We start from the raw sequence: 16,039 nt of genomic DNA on the forward strand, positions 1-16,039 counted from the left end.
GTTGTGCTGGCTTCCTCCGTAGTGGTAGCTTCCTCCGTAGTGCTAGTTTCTTCCGTAGTGGTAGCTTCCTCCGTAGTGCTAGTTTCCTCCGTAGTGCTGGCTTCCTCAGTAGTGCTGGCTTCCTCGGTTGTGCTAGCTTCCTCCGTAGTGGTAGCTTCCTCAGTTGTGCTGGCTTCCTCCGTAGTGGTAGCTTCCTCCGTAGTGCTAGTTTCTTCCGGAGTGCTGGCTTCCTCAGTAGTGCTGGTTTCCTCCGGCTCCGCTGTAGTAGGCGGAGTACATTGAGTATAAGAAGCATACGTGTGTATAACCTCCTCCACCTTTCTCAAACCATCATACAGGATCTGCTCAAAGTCATCAGGGAGGAAATTTTCTACATCCTTATACGGTTCCATTTCCATCACTATAACGCGGTCTGTCCATGGATTTAATGACCATGCCGTGTCAACCCGGTTCTTGGACAACACCATGGAGTTTATGAACTTCCTGTAAAGAGCTGCAGTGCAGTTTTGGCCGAATTGAGTCTTGTGTCGGGGAGACATTCCGGAGGGCACACAATTGTCTTTGGGGCATGCATCTTGACGCACCGTATAGCAGACGCCATACATCACGCTCGACAATTCCTCAGCAGTCCAGCTCCGAGGCATCACGAGAGCCAAGCGCAAAGGCGAAGTTACCAAGTAGTTGTCTTCACACCAAAAACGGTCAGGCAAGTAGATATAATCGGCATCAATCCCCACCCCATCAGGTGGGGACTCCGCCAGCGGGTAGCTGTAAAGCGCATCCATCTTCTCGAAGTTCTCCTTGGACAGCATTCCAAGTCCTCTAGCAGGTATGCCGTAGGGATACCTTGGGGGTTGGAACTCTGGCACATTAGAGAGTCGGGTTTCATTCCACTTGTCCTTACGTAAGTCAAACAGCCGCTCATTAGAGTCGACAACTGGAATACTGCAGTTGCTTTGCAGTCCCCCTGAAATGGTGGGCATATGGGGAATCGGGTCTGGTGGTCCAGCCCACTCGCATTTGCGGAGAGGAGTGGTATCCATCGAATCTAGCAAGTGTTTGTTGAGTTTTCTCTCAAAGGATTCAACTTCGCTGAGTGTAAGGGGGTCATCATCTGCTAGTTGCCAAGCAGAAGCCTCTTTATCTTTACCTTCCAAGATATCCATCAGGTTGTGGTTGTCCAAAATCTCGGCGAAGTCGACAGGCGGAATGATATGCGTTTTTCTCTCCTTGTCGGTAACCGATGCATTCAGGCCTTCCAATCGCGGTGGGTTCGTGGCCATTGAGAGCACAACAGACAGGAAGATGTCCTCCGGTCGCGGCATGGAGCCATCTGCGCTGTAGTCGCGTTTAAAGGCATTTGAGGGGTCCACGACAGCTTCCACCAGCGCGCCGGCACCATTATTGGGGCCGGATGTCGTTTGAGGTCTACGATATCCAGTCAAGTTCAATTTGGTTGTTCTAAACCAGCCTTGTACGTCCTCGCGGGTTATGCCTTCAAATGGCCTTAAAGGGACATCAGTGCGAAAGGCCTTTGACGGAGAGTAGTTACCGCTGTCTTTCTCCGCTTTGTCCAACACGTTGACACCACCAAGATGGGTCTTCATAGATCCATGAGGATACGTGCTGGTGCACTTGTCTGACATAAGCCCAAAGTCGATATTCCAATAGGGTTGATAAAACTTAGCGCTTTCACGGTACTCCCTTCTATGGCACAGGAGCATAAACTGCAGCGAGTAGAATGCGAGGCCCTCATAGACAGGGCCGATGCACTTCCCATGCGTGTAGCCCATGAAGTCGTGAATGCCAAACATGACATCATTCGGATTCAACTCTGGCGCTGGCCCACGGTGACTGGCGTCTCGAAGACTGTGCCGCCGACGGTTAGCCTCGTTTTCCATTTTTCTGAATCCCAAGGGTTTGTCCTCGAAAATGCCGTAACCCACTTCAAAACCAGAGAACGTGTCCTGTAGCCTCAGAAGGAAGTCATAGTATACAGTTGACTGTTGTGTTGACATCTGTCTGACATAATTTGTCGAACTCTTCTGTTGCTCTTGCGCGTGAAAAAAGCTCAGGTTTGGTACGCAGGGAACGGGGGGTAACGGATTCCAGGCATCCGCCTTGCACGGAACTAGTAAAACGGCTGCCAGGCCAACCAACCGACGTCTCATTCTCACCGTTATTGTCGAATTATGACTGGTTCGTCAGATGTTACAGCAAGAAGTGGTTACGCCCAAGATCAAGAATGCATGTGAGCTTGGCCATCGATGCCCTCGTCGGAAGCCGCCGCGAAGTGTGTGCACATGTGGTGGTGGCTCCTTGGCCTGGTTTGTCTGGCTAACAATGCTGAGAAGCTCGACATGGAGGAGGTCGACCTGGCTTTTAAGAGGCTCTGTGCACGGAAGTCCTTCGTTGAATGTGCTCGCGACAGCAAAGGGCGGCTGAAGACCTCGCATGGGACCTATGGCAAAATACTCATCTTGTCATTCAAGGCGAGGCGACCTGTAAGCTTCTACAGGTCTTGCTCCTTCAAGGAGGGTGATCAATCGTTTGAGCCTGAGCTGGTATGCCAAAGCGCGACGCTCGTTCCGCCCACTGAAAGGGAAATTCAGGCGGTGGTTAAGCTTCCGTTCAAACGGGCGATGCATCTGGATACCGCACCCCCCAACACTGACAACTCCTGGCTGCTAGAAAAGCGGAATCTCAGGAAAATGGGTCAGATGGGATTCGCGCCCAAAGTGATCGATGTTATGCGGCATCGGGAGGGCCAACTGCGTCAGCACGAGTGGATTCCTAAAAGCGCCCTCGTGATGGAGTACGTCGATGGAATCCCGCTGGCGAACTTGTATTTCTCGGTGATTGATGAACTTGCGAGGAATCTGTCCTTGGGCGAAGCCTGGGTCCGTCTGCGAGCCGCCACGAGAGCAATACTGCTCTACATTGACTTCGTAGGCCGCTTATGGCACTCATCGAATCGCATACGTCACTGCGACGTTCATTGGGGAAATATTCTCATCCGACGCAGTCCAGCGTTTGATGCTGTCGATCAACTTGAGATGACTCAGGAAGGGTCTTTCATCAGCCTCGACGACCGGAAGTACATGAAAGGCGACGCGTCCTCCAGCAGCGGTTTCGTACTCGATCCGTCCATGGTGGTGGGTCTCGACGTCTCGTTTTCCCTTCGCCTCCATCAGGCGCCACCACTGCTGACGGACCCCGCCAAGCAAGGGCATTTTTGCTTCGCTCTTCGGAATCGACGTGAAGACATATTCGAAGTAGACCGGTCCATAAGAGACATGGCGGTTGTTAGGGCCAAGGAGGTTGTCCGTCGAGTCACGGGACCATCCGAGCCTTACATTCGGAAGTGGGTGAACAGTCTTGAGGACTTGTTGAACAAGCCAGCCGTAGACCACTGCTACTCAGCCGTGTCGAAAATCCGAGAGAACTACCGAAAGGCTTCTCCAGATGCGAAGGCCCTGTCCAAACTCGAGTGGGTGTCCTCTCTGTCAAAGCGAAAACCAGAAGCCATCTGCTCAATCAACGACGAGGAAACCGCCCGAGATGAACTAGAAGCTGGCCTCACGGATATCTTTGTTTGGCTTGATGGCAGCATGCCTTCAGAAGCACAGAGGGCTGGGTTCAAGAGGAGCGAATTTTTCCTCAGTGACGAGCCGTCTAAGTCGTTTAGAGTTGTCAGCTCACATAAAACCTACGGAACCTAATGAAGATAGAGCAGAAAGGGATCTCATTTGGTGAATGCATGATGCACACTGGTGTGTGCAATGATGAACCTGCTTCATTGTGCAGTTGGGGCTGTTGCCATTGGCGTAACGATTCCAGAAAAAGACCTTCGTGAGGTGGATGCTGCCTTCCACTCTATTTGCCAGAAGACACACCTGTTTCATTGTCAGACAGATCCTGATGGGAATCGAAGGACAATGCAAGGCCAGTTTGGTAAAGTTCTCTTCGCCAGTGTTCGGAATGATCCACGAAGCACCTGGAGACTTTTTCGTCAGTGTGCCCCGGATCCCACTGACGCAAAGCCGACGCCCCGGCTGTTGTGTGCTGACCGTAGACCACTTGGATCATGGTTGGAACCGTGGGTTCCTGTGGTGATCAAGCTCCCGTTCCGGAGGCAAATGCGGATAGAAAATGCCACTCGTGGCCAAGACAACCTTTGGTTGAAGGAGCGGCGTAGCTTTCGTCGCTTTGCGGAGTGGGGTCTTGCACCGCGTTGCGTGGACATCGTGGGATACGGGTTGGGAAATGACCTGCAAACGCACAGCGACGTCCCTAGGGAGGCACTCATAATGGATCACGCCGATGGTCTAACTTTGCCACGGTTCCTCGATTTGCTATTGGGTTTCGACTCGGAAATGCCTCCGGAGGAAGTCTGGGTCCGTCTTCGTGCCGCAGCCAAAACGCTGCTGCTCTATGTTGGGTACGTAAGTCGGATCTGGCGTCTAGGCATCCGGCATTGTGATATCCATTGGGGGAACATAATCATGCGTCGCCATAACAGTCGTTTAGGCAATATTCGGAAGAAATGGGCCCCAGACTTGTGGCGAGCAGGCATCCTCATGTTTCCGCATGAAAGGTGCCGACACTTCACTAAAGGGAAGTTGAAAAACTGTGATCCGCTCTACCTCCTGGATGCCCACAGTCTGACAGGCCTGGATATGTCCTTCGCGGTGGAGCTGTCTGAACCCTTCGAGCATGGGCACACATGCCTCGCCCATGTAGGCCGACGAGAGGACCTATGGGAAGTCAATCGCTCACTCCTCGCAGCTGTGGCAACCGCAATGAGGAAGGAGGATTCTCTTGTTGGCCCAAACAAAGATGCCGTATTTGCTTGGAGGAAGCACTTGGTCAAGGCCCTAAGTGATCCCGATCTGCGAGGGTGTCTTGATACAATGCGATCCATATTCGATACGCATGCGTACCGATTTGAAGGTGCCGCCCACCCGGAGCACTGGATGTTGAACGTCATCGCCGAGTCCGAACACACCTGCAACGACCGCCAAGAACGCCGGGCTCGTGACAGGCTGGAGGAAGGCTTGTTAACGTCTTTGCGAGCGTACGACGACGGCATGCCCGCTGAAGCCAAGGATGTCGGTTTCACAAGGACGCAGTACATGGTTAATCCCGAGATCAGGACGAGACTTCGTGCTCTCGTCTACAACCTCACTTCCGACTACAAATCGGTAGGTCAAGAACCAACACGCCCAAATTACTGGGCATAAAACAATTAAACAGAATCTGAGATGCCGCTGGCCAAGGAGGACTACCTTCTTTGCAGACTCCAACAGTGCTCAGACTCTGTACGAAAAACACATGAGGATATGGACAATGCGCTACAGGAAAACCACTGTAAGATGATAGAGCGGGCGCGAACGCTGGTTGGAGGCGCCGTTAAGAGCGAAGCTACAGCCAAAACCTACTCCTCCTCTTTGCTGGAACTTCACCGAGCGCTGGCGCTGCGGTTGGACTCAACCACTGCGAAAAATGAGCTGCTTGAAAGCTGCAACGAGTTTGTCTCCAAAGCGAAGCAAGTCGCCAGTGAAGAATTGACCGTCTCGCTCCGCGTTGCTGCTCGAGACCGAGAGAGGTGAGTAACCGGCCGCCCCTCACGTAGCATTGCCAGATTAAAGACTGAGATCGAGAAAGAAGAGCAAAAGTACAGAGCCCAGATTGAACAGACCGACGCCCAAATCCAGGAGAAGCAGCGGGAGCTACGCCGCTACTTCACAATCCCTCTTGGTCTCCGTGTTGAACGCGGTGGTGACGGCTTGAAGTTCATATTCAGCTGTCCGGAGCACAGCGTGTTTACGATAACGAGGGCTGGGCATTTTCTGACATCGCCCAGCATTTCTGTGGCTTATTTGGAACAGCCCTTCCGCGCCCACGCTATGTCCATTCGCGAGCTTCTCTCTGTTGTGAGACAAGCATTCATAAAGAAGTCACAGAAAATCTGATTGTTGAGAGCGGACACAACCAATACCGCAATAGATAATTCATGGTGCGAACATTCACCATCGCCTCTCAGGGCCCTTTAGATTGCGAAGACGCCTCTCGGGGCCCTTTAAATTGCGCAGACGCCCCACGATGAGAACCAGCATTCCAATGACAGGAACGTAGAGCAGAAGGCCCTTGAAATCAAAAAACAGGTTCCCGACGATCTCCCAGGGCGATTGTGGAGCATACGACAGCATTTTCGCCACGACGTCTGCGTCGTTAAGGGTCTTCCTCGCTTGCCGGAATCGGCGATCAAACGTTCGAAATAGTGGAGTCCACAGTAGGGGGAAGTACTTGAAGCTGGATTTCTGCTGCTCCCTCCAGAAGCTCCTCCATGCGTACGGGTCGTCTCCGTGCTCAAGTACAGCCCGGTTTAAGTCCTGCTGCATCTGCTGACTTAGAAGTAGAGTAACTGCGCGAATTTCTCGCTCAGGCACGTCCTTGAGAGGTTTCCTTCCTACGAGTTCGTAGGCGTTGAATGGCTTCCCAAGCACGTAAGTGAGCTTTGCTGGCAACGCGAAGTAAAAGCACCAAGGTTGAATCAACGGCAAGAGCAGCGAGGGTCCGAGTGGCAGGTACGGGATGCCTAGTTTCCGGCCTACGGTATTCACCCACTGAACAGTGTAGGTGAACGGGTTGATGTACTCGGAGTTGACTGTCGCAAAAGGTACGATGGAGGTCTGGAATTCGATACTCATTCTAACCACGGAGGTTGCGAGGCGTTGGATTTGGTATCGGTTGTTGAAGCCTTTGCAGATACCAGGAACGCCTTCAGGGTACACCAAGATGTCTGCCTCGCTCTGTTGCATGAGTGCAAGAAAATTGGCGTAGTTGGCCACTACTCCTCCCGATCGGAGCCAGAAGTCCCTAATAAGGAAGGGCTGCAACGAATCTGCGAAGTTAGGGGCCACTAGTGCCCGCATCTCATGATGGTAAAGTTGAAAATCGGTGAGGAACGCCATCGCATCCCAGGGAAAGGCCATGCCTGCATGATTGGAGACGAAGATGAGAGGGGTGCCCGACCTCGATCTTTGGGGGAGGTGCTCAAATCCTACCAGTCGCGTGCGGAAGTAATGGGTGTTGAGCTTCTCCAGAATGCATTTCCCTACCGCATCGCCATACGCTCGGTCGAAGAGAACGTCGAGTTTCAGGAGGTCTCGTAAGGCCTGCTCCCGCGTGGTCTCTCGGCGAGCAAGCGGACTTTCCCAAGGCGGCGACAGCTGCATTGACGAATTGTGAATAATCACAACAGATCAAATCAGTTTCTGCAGTGTGATCTCAACAAATCGAAATGCAAAGTCTAGAATCACACTGTTGACACTTAAGCCACAAGAGTTTGCACACAGTTAAGCCACAAGAGTCTGAGCGGTTTGGCTCGAATACCTCCACAGAGGGGGCAGCTGGCCTGTACGCTTGTAGTAACGCGCCAGTCTTAGGAGCTTCGACTCAACCAGGATCAACCGGAACTTGGTGTCCTTGTCTCGACGGTTCTTGTCCAGGTGCTTGCGCATCACGACTGCCTTCTTGATCAGGTGATAGAGGTCCTCAGGAATCTCCGGAGCGAGCCCGTTCTTCTTGAGGATCCGCAACACCTTCTGGCCGCACACGGCCTGAACGCGGGGCACGCCCATGGAATCTCTCAGCACGCTGCCGATCTTGGAGACAGTGAAGCCCTTCTTGGCCATACGACAGATGTGCTGCTCGCATTCGGGAGGAGACATCTTGACCCAGCTGGGAGCCTTTCTCTTCCACGGTTGGAGGGACCCAGACTTGCCCTTGGACTTTCCATACATGCGCGCCATTGTGACTGGAGTGACTCTCTTCTCGGCGGTAAAGCAGCATTTACTGAGACAAAACGGACAAAAAAGCGGATTGCGTACATGGCTGGCGCCTTGCGTGTCGAACGATACTGAATGAATTGTGTTTAGCCCAATGTACTTCCTCCAGCATACCACACTAAGTGTCCGCGACGCCGGTGCGACTAGCTGGTGCCGACCAACGTGTTGAGCAGCCTTTCACAAAGGACCACATATCCATGCACCATGAAATCGTATTTTATCGTATGTCGCCCAAAGCCCTAAGAATCGAGGCCAACTTCGTTCGTTATGAGGAGGAGGAACAGGTGAAGATGGTGGACAGAGTGGTGGACATTCCTGTACACACCAAAAAGGAGGTGGCTGTAATTGAGGAAGAAGTGGTCATCAAAGAAATCGAAACAGAAATCATTTCGTTTGAAGATATAATAGAAGAGGAGGTTGAGGAGCGCATTACCTACAAGCATGTACCCGTGAAGGAGGTGGTTGAGGTGCCGAAGGAGATTTTCTCCTACACTCCCGAGGTGGAGACCCGAGTCATTGAGCAGATCATAGAGGTTCCGGGCATGATTATTGAGAGGCCAGTGACTAAGGTGGAAGATCGCGAGATCATCACCCACGTCTATAAAGACGTTATGGTTCCCATCTCATACGACACCAAAGTATTTCCGTGTGTCCATGAGGATCCCCATGAGGTGATGGACGTGGAGCTCGTAACCTACGTGCCCAAGCCCATCGAGGTAGAGACGGCCCAGCCCAAAGTCATTCGCCCCCCTCTTAAGTTCATGGGCGAGGAGCACCACCACGTGGCTCCCATTGATCCTGCGACTGTTTCAGCTGCAGAGTACAATTCCACGCTGCTCCTGATCAACTCGCACCTGGTTGACACCGAACACTATTCCAAGCTTCCTTTCCGTGTGGTCGACGGTCACACGCCCTTCTTACAGGAAGGCACCAAGATGAGTGGCACCGTTGTCTCCCCCGAAACGGCTTGTATAATGGAGCAGATGAACAAGGAGTTCCACGACTGCGTTCGGTGCCAGCACCCATCCTCTCAAAGGGAGGAGCCTCAAGTCGAGCCTCAAAGGGTCGAACAGCCCCCAATTCCCTCCATTCCCATTCCCCAGGTGCGCCCTACAAGTCATTTGACGCAGTTGTTGCCCACTATTCTGGAATCGGAGCCTGCCGCTCCTGCGAACACGCGCCAAACCTCCTACACGTCCTACTCCGAGGAACAGTCCTACTCCAATGACCACTCCTATGAGGATATAAGGCCGAGGTCGGTTGGTCGTTCCAATACGTCAGGTTCTTTTTCCACTTGCTCCACTCAGCTGTCTGAGATCCTGCCTGTGAAACGGAGTCGCGGGTTCTGTTGCCACGCTGACACAATGACTGATGCTGGCAGTACCCTAGTCTCTGAGCCTTCCGTCGCCCGATCACAAACTTGCATCCCATGCAGCCGTGCCTCCAGAGGGTACCAGCGCTGACGCCTCGATTTTTGTGCATCGTTTTATAAACTCACTTCCTCCAGTTCGGGTCTTGTAATCTCCGAACGGCTTCGTGACAGTCCGCGAGGACACTCTTATAATCAGTGGTTGGACAAACCCCAGTCGAGGGCTTCGTCATCGTGCGACGCCTGGCGGCAGAAGTACCTGCAGCGGGGCCTGAATGCTGGGGGCCGCAGCTTGGAGCAGTCGCAATACTCTGCAACCTCGCTGATTCTGCCGGCTGTTGCGATGCCGTCGTGGACCCAGTCAAACTATGGGAACCGGCAGTAGTCATTCTGCAATACCCAGTGAATGATCCAGATGTCACGTTGGCGTAGGTGTGGCCAGTAGGCAGACTCCCATTGCTCAGTCTGGCAGTGGCCGATCCATTCCTGCGAACGCGCCCAGGAGGCGTCGGCACCGTGGCATGCGTCGCCGTCGTCGCCACCTGGAGGTCGGCTGGTGTCACGTTGGTGTAGAGAGCGACCAGGCACTCGTTGAGGAGGCGTCGGCGTGCCCGGTTAGTTACGGATGTCACACTCTGGATAAATTGACTGTGGGTTTGGGTTCTGAGTGCAGACCCTATCTTCCACCCACCTGAGGACCTTAACCTTCGCCACCAGCTGCTCTATGAGCAGTTCGGCATTCGCCCATTGACGGTCCATATATTTGAGCCTTTCTCACGTCAGCACGACACAGAACACAAGGAAAACGCCTGACTGCAACGAATATGATTCCCTCTGTTCACTTCTCCAGCACGGCAGGTCGAGAAACGGAATAAAGAGTCCTGCTCTCCAACGCTGGATACGACGAGTCCGCGTCGTTAGCCAGCTCCACAATGGACGTTGGCTGCTGCAACTGAGTTATTGCTTGGGCACGGGTGAAGGCAGCGATGTCTCTTGAGGTCTTGGGTAGGTTTAATAGTCCCAACCAAGGAACGACGCCCAGATTCTTGAACGCCTCCAGACCAGCAGCGCCTTCAACATCCAGCAGCCCCAAATCCGCTTGGGTGGACTCCACCTGCGTAGAGGCCGCCGAGGAATCACTTAAATCGGGTCTATCGTCGTCTGAACAGTCCTCCGGCAGGGTTCCACTGACCTCGTCCATCACTACACAGGGAGTTATTGGTTTGCGACATCCGTCGACCTCCAATCGCGGGAGCAGTGTAGCTGGTCCTTGAAGCTCCTGAGCGCACCCGCCTCCAGGAAGTTCCAACTCGGTAGGAGTCCAGTGTGGTGCAGGCAACTCCGATGAAGACTCAGTCTCGAACTCACTTTCCTCTGACGTGTCCGACATCTCGGATTCCTCCGCTGAAACGTCAGGGTCCGGCAGCAAAGTCATGTTTGGTGCCAAGCCAGGCATGAAGACGGCGCCTAAACACCCTTCGCCATGCCAAGCAAGTGACGGAGTAACTACAACCCGTTTCAGAGACCTTGTCGACGGTCTGTACACCAAAAACTCCATGGGGAGATCCAAATGTCGATGGCAGAGACTTACAAGTGCCGCGGTGCCACTCAACGCGAAAAACGGTGCCGATGCCGTCATCTTCGTGTCGTGGATACCGGGATAGTAGGCCAACAGGACGTCGTTCGTAATCAGTTGCGCATCTGCAGCAGGTGAACCAGATATCAACTTTGAGATCCGGACTGCTTCACCTGACAGAGGTTTCGACTCAACCCATCCTACCACGGCTCCAAGCGTCTCGCCTTCATCGAGAGAGACCGTAACAGGCCTGATATCACAAGCCAGAATGTTGTACACCTGCAGTTTAATAGCCCGCGTGTGAGCATCGTTAATAAGAGAGCAAAACCGCTTCATTTGGGCTGCTTCGTCTGGCCATCGGTGGAAGAAACGGTTACCTTCGACAGACACGACGAAGTCGAAAAACACTTCCAGGCGTAGGGCCTCTGCCACACTACCAGGCTTCACATCAAAGACGCGGAACCCGCCAGTAGTGTCGTCCTTACCCCAGATATTGGGCAGCAGGTCCATTGAAATTGATTGATTAGATTTTGCTTTCGCAGGTCTTCGCAGGTCGGTAGGTCCGAAACGCGCGTCGTCGACACCTCTGATAGCCGGCCTCGGCTCTGTAGCCGGACTCCACTTTCTCGAACTATTGCTGTTTTTCCACCATGGGCTGTTTGTGCACCAAGGAAGGCGGTGAGCGCTTTGTATCTCGTTGACACAGGTACAGACAGAGATATCAGGGACGCCTACCGTCTGGGGAAGGTTCTTGGCACTGGGAGCTTTGGGTGAGTCACGAGCATCTGAATAGTCAGGATGGTACGCATGTGTGTGAAGAAGGACTCGGGCGAGGTTTTCGCTGTAAAGGTGATGGCAAAGAACCCGACCAGAGGAGGTAATCAGGTGCAGTCCTCTTCTGTGGACTTCAGTGTGATGTTCCGGAACGAGGTGAAGATACTCGAGAGGATGGACCATCCCAATGTGGTAAGGCACTATGATGTCTTCCAGGACAAGCACTACCTCTACGCTCTGATAGAAAAATGCGACGGTGGCGAACTTTTTTTGCAAGTCGTGAAACAGAAGAAATTCACCGAGAGCGATGCGAGTACCCTGTGTTACCAGATGCTCCAGGCCATCAACTACGTTCACAAGATGCAAATCGTGCACCGGGACATAAAGGCTGAAAACTTCCTCTTCGCGGACTCGTTTCTTGATGCGGACGCCGATTTCAGCCGCGTTCGTCTAGTTCTGATCGACTTTGGCATGTCAATCCGACTTACAGACGATCGTTTCCTCAAGCAGTTGTGTGGATCGCCGCACTACGTGGCCCCAGAGCTGGTTGGACGCCGATATAGATTTGAAGTGGACCTCTGGGCTCTGGGGGTTGTTATTTACCTGATGCTTTACGGCCGATACCCGTTTGAAGGAAAGGGCCACAAAGAGATTGTACATAAGATTCTCAATGCGGAGCCTGACTACCAACGAGGTGGAAATCCCCCGTCCCACATCGCGATCGACTTTATGCAGCAACTTCTGAAAAAGGAGCCTTCAGAGCGGATGACAGCTGCGCAAGCCCTTAGACACCAGTGGCTCAGTCCAGCTCTCAAGAAGGATTTATCTACCTTCACAGTAGAAGACGACGTGAAACTTGCGGCTCTCCGAAAAGCCAGTCTCGAAAGACTAACGCTTCGATCCGAGTCGGCATCCGCATCGGCATTGTAAGCAGTTGTATCAACTCCGTGACAGAGCCATGACCACCACAGGACACACGAGCTACAATTTTAAGGCGCAATGAGAAGATCAGGCTTGAACCTGCGCGAAATCCGTCTCACAGAACGTGTAGAGACTCTCTTCGGGACGATAAAGGGCATCATTGGCCTCAGTGAATGGGAGGGGATCCTCGATAGAGCGCCGTTTTCTGACCCACAAGAACGTCGCCACGCCAGCCATCGCGACACCACTAGCAACGCCGGCAGCTGCAGTGACCACCACCGGGGTCGTGGATATGGGGTCAGACGCTTCTTCAGAGGCGACTGCTATTGTTTCAGTCGTTGTGACCTCAGGGGGCGTGGATATGGGGTCAGACGCTTCTTCAGAAGCGACGCTAGACAGCTCATCTGACGAGTCTGCCGCTGCAGTTGTCGTGGTCGGTGTGCACCAAACATGTTGACCCTCCACCTCCTTGACGGCTGCCGCCACTGCCGCTGCCAAAACCTCTGTGGTCAATTCCTCATGAATCATCTTGAAAATTACAGGAAGTCCTTGGAGTCTCAAAGGTTGTAATAGGCGCTCGTAGTGCTCTTCGTAACACTCATCAATCTTAGTCTGTAGGACATCTCCATACCAACTGTATTTCCCTTGGGGGGCTGTGCAGGCATCGTGCCATAGACTCGGACAAGATGAGCGAACTTGTGGGCAGTGGTTGCTCAATTGCGAGAAGAACAGGTACCTCAAAGAGGCATCCAACATCGACTGCACACGAGGTTTGGCGACTACCACGACCGGGATCACGTTCCTGGACAGCAGAAGACGGGCGAATTGCGTTGATGTTGGATCTGCGTACTCATGACCACCGCACTCTCCCATCACGTGGGGATCGTCGTAATTGTAAGAAGCCACCTCCACGTACCTGTCGTTAGCGAAGCTGAACACACCAGGGTATCTGCCCTGCATATCTGGCTGGTGCGCCAGACAAAAGTCTGCAAACCACTGCTCAGTCGAACCAGTCGCCACAACACCACACTTCTCCAAGTCACGCATGGCACCCCTCCTAAAATCGTTAGACAGCTCGGCGGACACGTCACCTAGCCCGAAACAGGCTACGAACGACTTATACAGAACCGTGCCGCTGATCAGCAGGTCCTGCCCACTGTACGAAAACGACCCCATCGTGTGGGCCATGTCATTCCGAATCCTCCCATAGTAGTAGTCCTCCCAGAAATCCCCGAACGACTGGTCCCACCATTGATAGGCCCCGAGGGCAGAGGTGTCCCATCCCCAGTAGGGGTGGTACCCGTCAAAGCCCACAACGTGAGCCAGGTTGCTGGTCACCAGAGCCACTACACTCAGCTCACTTGTCGTATCGCCCCAGTGCTCTAGGTCAGACGCTGCCTTCGCCACAGCGTCGAACTGGTTCTCTTCCATGGCTCGGGACGTCTTCCACTGCACTTCCCAAACGTCGTCCGACCCCAGTCTCGCATTGTTTCGGTAGCAATAGTCGTTGTGCACATGGGCATGAGGGTACTCCGGACCCCACAATCCGTAGTCACCGAATCCCATCAAGGGTCCTGGCTTATCGCTGAAGGAGGATAGACCCAGTCTCCACTCTCCTCCAAGTTCGCCAGCTAGTGCCTCCTTGTACCCGCGGAATGCAATACGGAAGTGCGAGTCCGCATCTTGAACCTGAACAAGGCTTCCACGCTGGTAGCATTCTCGTGCCGCACTCGTAGCTATAATAAAACTCTTCATCTATTTTACTATTTCAAAGAAAACGTTTTGGCGTAACTGAATCGTAAAAAATTATGTGACTAATTCCAGAAGATTTGCCCCACAACCGACCGAGCAGAATGTGAAGAATTATATAAATGTCTCGAATCGCCAAATATTACCTCATCTCGCTGGCTCTCGCCCAATTTAATACTGTCCGCATCCCAGCCGGCTACCACCCAAGGGGGAAGGTCTGGCGCACGGTGCGGAGCGAAGGTCGTGTGCCTATTGGAAGTGAGTGTCGGCCTGAAGTCCGTCTGCTACATGTACAAGATGCCACATCTAAGGAGCTTGTCGAAAACATGCGGGAGAACCGAGTTGTGGAGTCCTTACTCGACAGCCTGAAGTCAGACTATGGAGAGGTTCAGTACGGATTGAGCACATTCTCAGACAAACCCGCCCCCTTGACCGGTTACGGCATGGGCTACAGCGTTTGGCAGCCTCAATGGAACCGAATCGTGACGGATCAGTGCTACAGCAACGCGCTACCAATGAGTTCAGCTGCTGGCATTGCGAACATCTGGAATAAGGTCCACATCTCTGGCGTCAAGGATTCTGAGGAAAACCAACTCGATGCGCTAGCTAGAGCTGCTGTGGACCCAGTCCACTGGCGGGACGGAAACGCCACCCACAACGATGAGGGCCAGCCCATTGCGAGACTGGCTCTGATGGTTACGAACGCCTTCGCTCATCATGGCTTGAAAAATGACCAGGGTCCACTGGGGTTCGATGTGACCTTCAAAGCTTCGATGTCGTACTGGGAAGATAATTTCGGTTACTACTGGGAAGATAATGAAAACTACCGGATCAAGTCGGATTTCGTAGGAGCCTACCTTCCAATCCCCTACGGCCCAGATGGCGGAGTGGTATCCGTCCGCGCCGAAGACGTCTACGAGGCGTTCATCATTTGTCGCGACGAGGCTACCACGGCGTCGTACCGGCGTCAGACACTAGATGGCCTACGAAAACGTGAAGTCGACGTTGGTGGTGTCAACCTTCTCAACGAGAAACAGGTTTCGACCTGGTGGTCGAAGTTTTGCAAGGTCGAATTGGAGAAGAACAGTGCTGGACTGTATACTGGGGTATTTCAGTTCGTCAACGACTACTCGCCATCTAAAGCAGAGGACATCGCTGAGTATCCCTACAATGATCTGGCCTTCGATGGCTCAGACCGCTGTTCTACCTATGAATACCCCAGTACCGTTGACTCCCGCTACGCAGACATGTTTAAGAAGAATAATGTCGTACCTATCGGACTGGTGGTTCCTCCAGCGACCTACGACCCTTCTGATGAAGGCACGTACGAAGAGGACCTCTACCGCATTAAAGCCTTCGGTACTATTGCTAACCACTGCCCTGATGTACGAACTAGTTGTCCTTCGTACTGGATCACCGAGTGTATTTTTGACTATGGCTCCTTTACGTGGGATAGGACGACGATTGAGGGGAAACTGGCGGAATGTTACAACGAGCACTACGGGGAGTTCTTTTCGAACCTGGAAAGGAACGGTGTTGCCTCTGTGTATGAGCAAATGAAGGCTGGAGATATTGATGCCACTCTACTTGCCAGGCAGATGAAATCTGCTATCGACAGCGCAGTGGAATCCTTGTTCTGTATCGTCCCGACAACTACACCCGAACCAACAACCACAACCGAAGAGACAACTACACCTGAACCAACAACCACAACCGAAGAGACAACTACACCCGATCCAACGACCACAACCGAAGAGACAACTACACCTGAACCAACAACCACAACCGAAGAGACAA

The 16,039-nt window shown here is 53.0% G+C and overlaps 10 protein-coding genes across 15 annotated transcripts; 5 read left to right on the forward strand and 5 right to left on the reverse strand.

Annotated features, from left to right (window-relative positions):
- KVP18_000048 (uncharacterized protein) lies at positions 1-2,018 on the reverse strand (the record flags this gene model as incomplete). Of its 2 annotated transcripts, XM_067957098.1 has the most annotated exons (2): positions 323-341; positions 385-2,018. In XM_067957098.1, 2 exons carry the CDS (start codon positions 2,016-2,018, stop codon positions 323-325), a joined length of 1,653 nt encoding a protein of 550 aa, XP_067808001.1. The 2 variants fall into 2 exon arrangements, with proteins under 2 accessions (XP_067808000.1, XP_067808001.1); XM_067957097.1 differs by having other exon boundaries at positions 1-2,018.
- A 249-nt stretch (positions 2,019-2,267) lies between these two features.
- On the forward strand, positions 2,268-3,722 carry KVP18_000054 (uncharacterized protein; the record flags this gene model as incomplete). 2 transcript variants are annotated; one of them, XM_067957587.1, is made up of 1 exon in its annotated part: positions 2,268-3,722. In XM_067957587.1, one exon carries the CDS (start codon positions 2,268-2,270, stop codon positions 3,720-3,722), a length of 1,455 nt encoding a protein of 484 aa, XP_067808011.1. The 2 variants fall into 2 exon arrangements, with proteins under 2 accessions (XP_067808011.1, XP_067808010.1); XM_067957586.1 differs by having other exon boundaries at positions 2,304-3,722.
- Positions 3,723-4,139: 417 nt separating this feature from the next.
- On the forward strand, positions 4,140-5,975 carry KVP18_000051 (uncharacterized protein; the record flags this gene model as incomplete). 3 transcript variants are annotated; one of them, XM_067957288.1, is made up of 3 exons in its annotated part: positions 4,140-5,204; positions 5,310-5,608; positions 5,636-5,975. In XM_067957288.1, the coding sequence occupies 3 exons, from the start codon at positions 4,140-4,142 to the stop codon at positions 5,973-5,975; spliced, it is 1,704 nt and encodes a 567-aa protein (XP_067808004.1). The 3 variants fall into 3 exon arrangements, with proteins under 3 accessions (XP_067808004.1, XP_067808005.1, XP_067808006.1); XM_067957290.1 differs by lacking the exon at positions 4,140-5,204 and having other exon boundaries at positions 5,265-5,608; positions 5,645-5,975; XM_067957289.1 differs by lacking the exons at positions 5,310-5,608; positions 5,636-5,975 and having other exon boundaries at positions 4,140-5,243.
- A 54-nt stretch (positions 5,976-6,029) lies between these two features.
- KVP18_000055 (uncharacterized protein) lies at positions 6,030-7,241 on the reverse strand (the record flags this gene model as incomplete). The annotated part of the gene is made up of 1 exon (XM_067957719.1): positions 6,030-7,241. One exon carries the CDS (start codon positions 7,239-7,241, stop codon positions 6,030-6,032), a length of 1,212 nt encoding a protein of 403 aa, XP_067808012.1.
- Positions 7,242-7,361: 120 nt separating this feature from the next.
- KVP18_000052 (uncharacterized protein) lies at positions 7,362-7,817 on the reverse strand (the record flags this gene model as incomplete). Its single annotated transcript, XM_067957318.1, has 1 exon — positions 7,362-7,817. The coding sequence occupies one exon, from the start codon at positions 7,815-7,817 to the stop codon at positions 7,362-7,364; it is 456 nt and encodes a 151-aa protein (XP_067808007.1).
- A 260-nt stretch (positions 7,818-8,077) lies between these two features.
- Positions 8,078-9,316, forward strand: KVP18_000047 (uncharacterized protein; the record flags this gene model as incomplete). The annotated part of the gene is made up of 1 exon (XM_067956981.1): positions 8,078-9,316. The coding sequence occupies one exon, from the start codon at positions 8,078-8,080 to the stop codon at positions 9,314-9,316; it is 1,239 nt and encodes a 412-aa protein (XP_067807999.1).
- Positions 9,317-10,060: 744 nt separating this feature from the next.
- KVP18_000050 (uncharacterized protein) lies at positions 10,061-11,308 on the reverse strand (the record flags this gene model as incomplete). Its single annotated transcript, XM_067957241.1, has 1 exon — positions 10,061-11,308. The coding sequence occupies one exon, from the start codon at positions 11,306-11,308 to the stop codon at positions 10,061-10,063; it is 1,248 nt and encodes a 415-aa protein (XP_067808003.1).
- Positions 11,309-11,596: 288 nt separating this feature from the next.
- Positions 11,597-12,502, forward strand: KVP18_000046 (uncharacterized protein; the record flags this gene model as incomplete). The annotated part of the gene is made up of 1 exon (XM_067956896.1): positions 11,597-12,502. The coding sequence occupies one exon, from the start codon at positions 11,597-11,599 to the stop codon at positions 12,500-12,502; it is 906 nt and encodes a 301-aa protein (XP_067807998.1).
- A 78-nt stretch (positions 12,503-12,580) lies between these two features.
- Positions 12,581-14,248, reverse strand: KVP18_000049 (uncharacterized protein; the record flags this gene model as incomplete). The annotated part of the gene is made up of 1 exon (XM_067957150.1): positions 12,581-14,248. One exon carries the CDS (start codon positions 14,246-14,248, stop codon positions 12,581-12,583), a length of 1,668 nt encoding a protein of 555 aa, XP_067808002.1.
- Positions 14,249-14,364: 116 nt separating this feature from the next.
- Positions 14,365-16,039, forward strand: KVP18_000053 (uncharacterized protein; the record flags this gene model as incomplete). 2 transcript variants are annotated; one of them, XM_067957434.1, is given in 2 exon segments in its annotated part: positions 14,365-15,788; positions 15,805-15,844. In XM_067957434.1, the coding sequence occupies 2 exon segments, from the start codon at positions 14,365-14,367 to the stop codon at positions 15,842-15,844; spliced, it is 1,464 nt and encodes a 487-aa protein (XP_067808008.1).

Source organism: the organism of the source record quoted next (assembly GCF_019968955.1).
Source record: "MAG: Porospora cf. gigantea A chromosome Unknown PgA_NODE_512_length_16039_cov_336.51, whole genome shotgun sequence".
Classification (NCBI taxonomy): domain Eukaryota; phylum Apicomplexa; class Conoidasida; order Eugregarinorida; family Porosporidae; genus Porospora; species Porospora cf. gigantea A.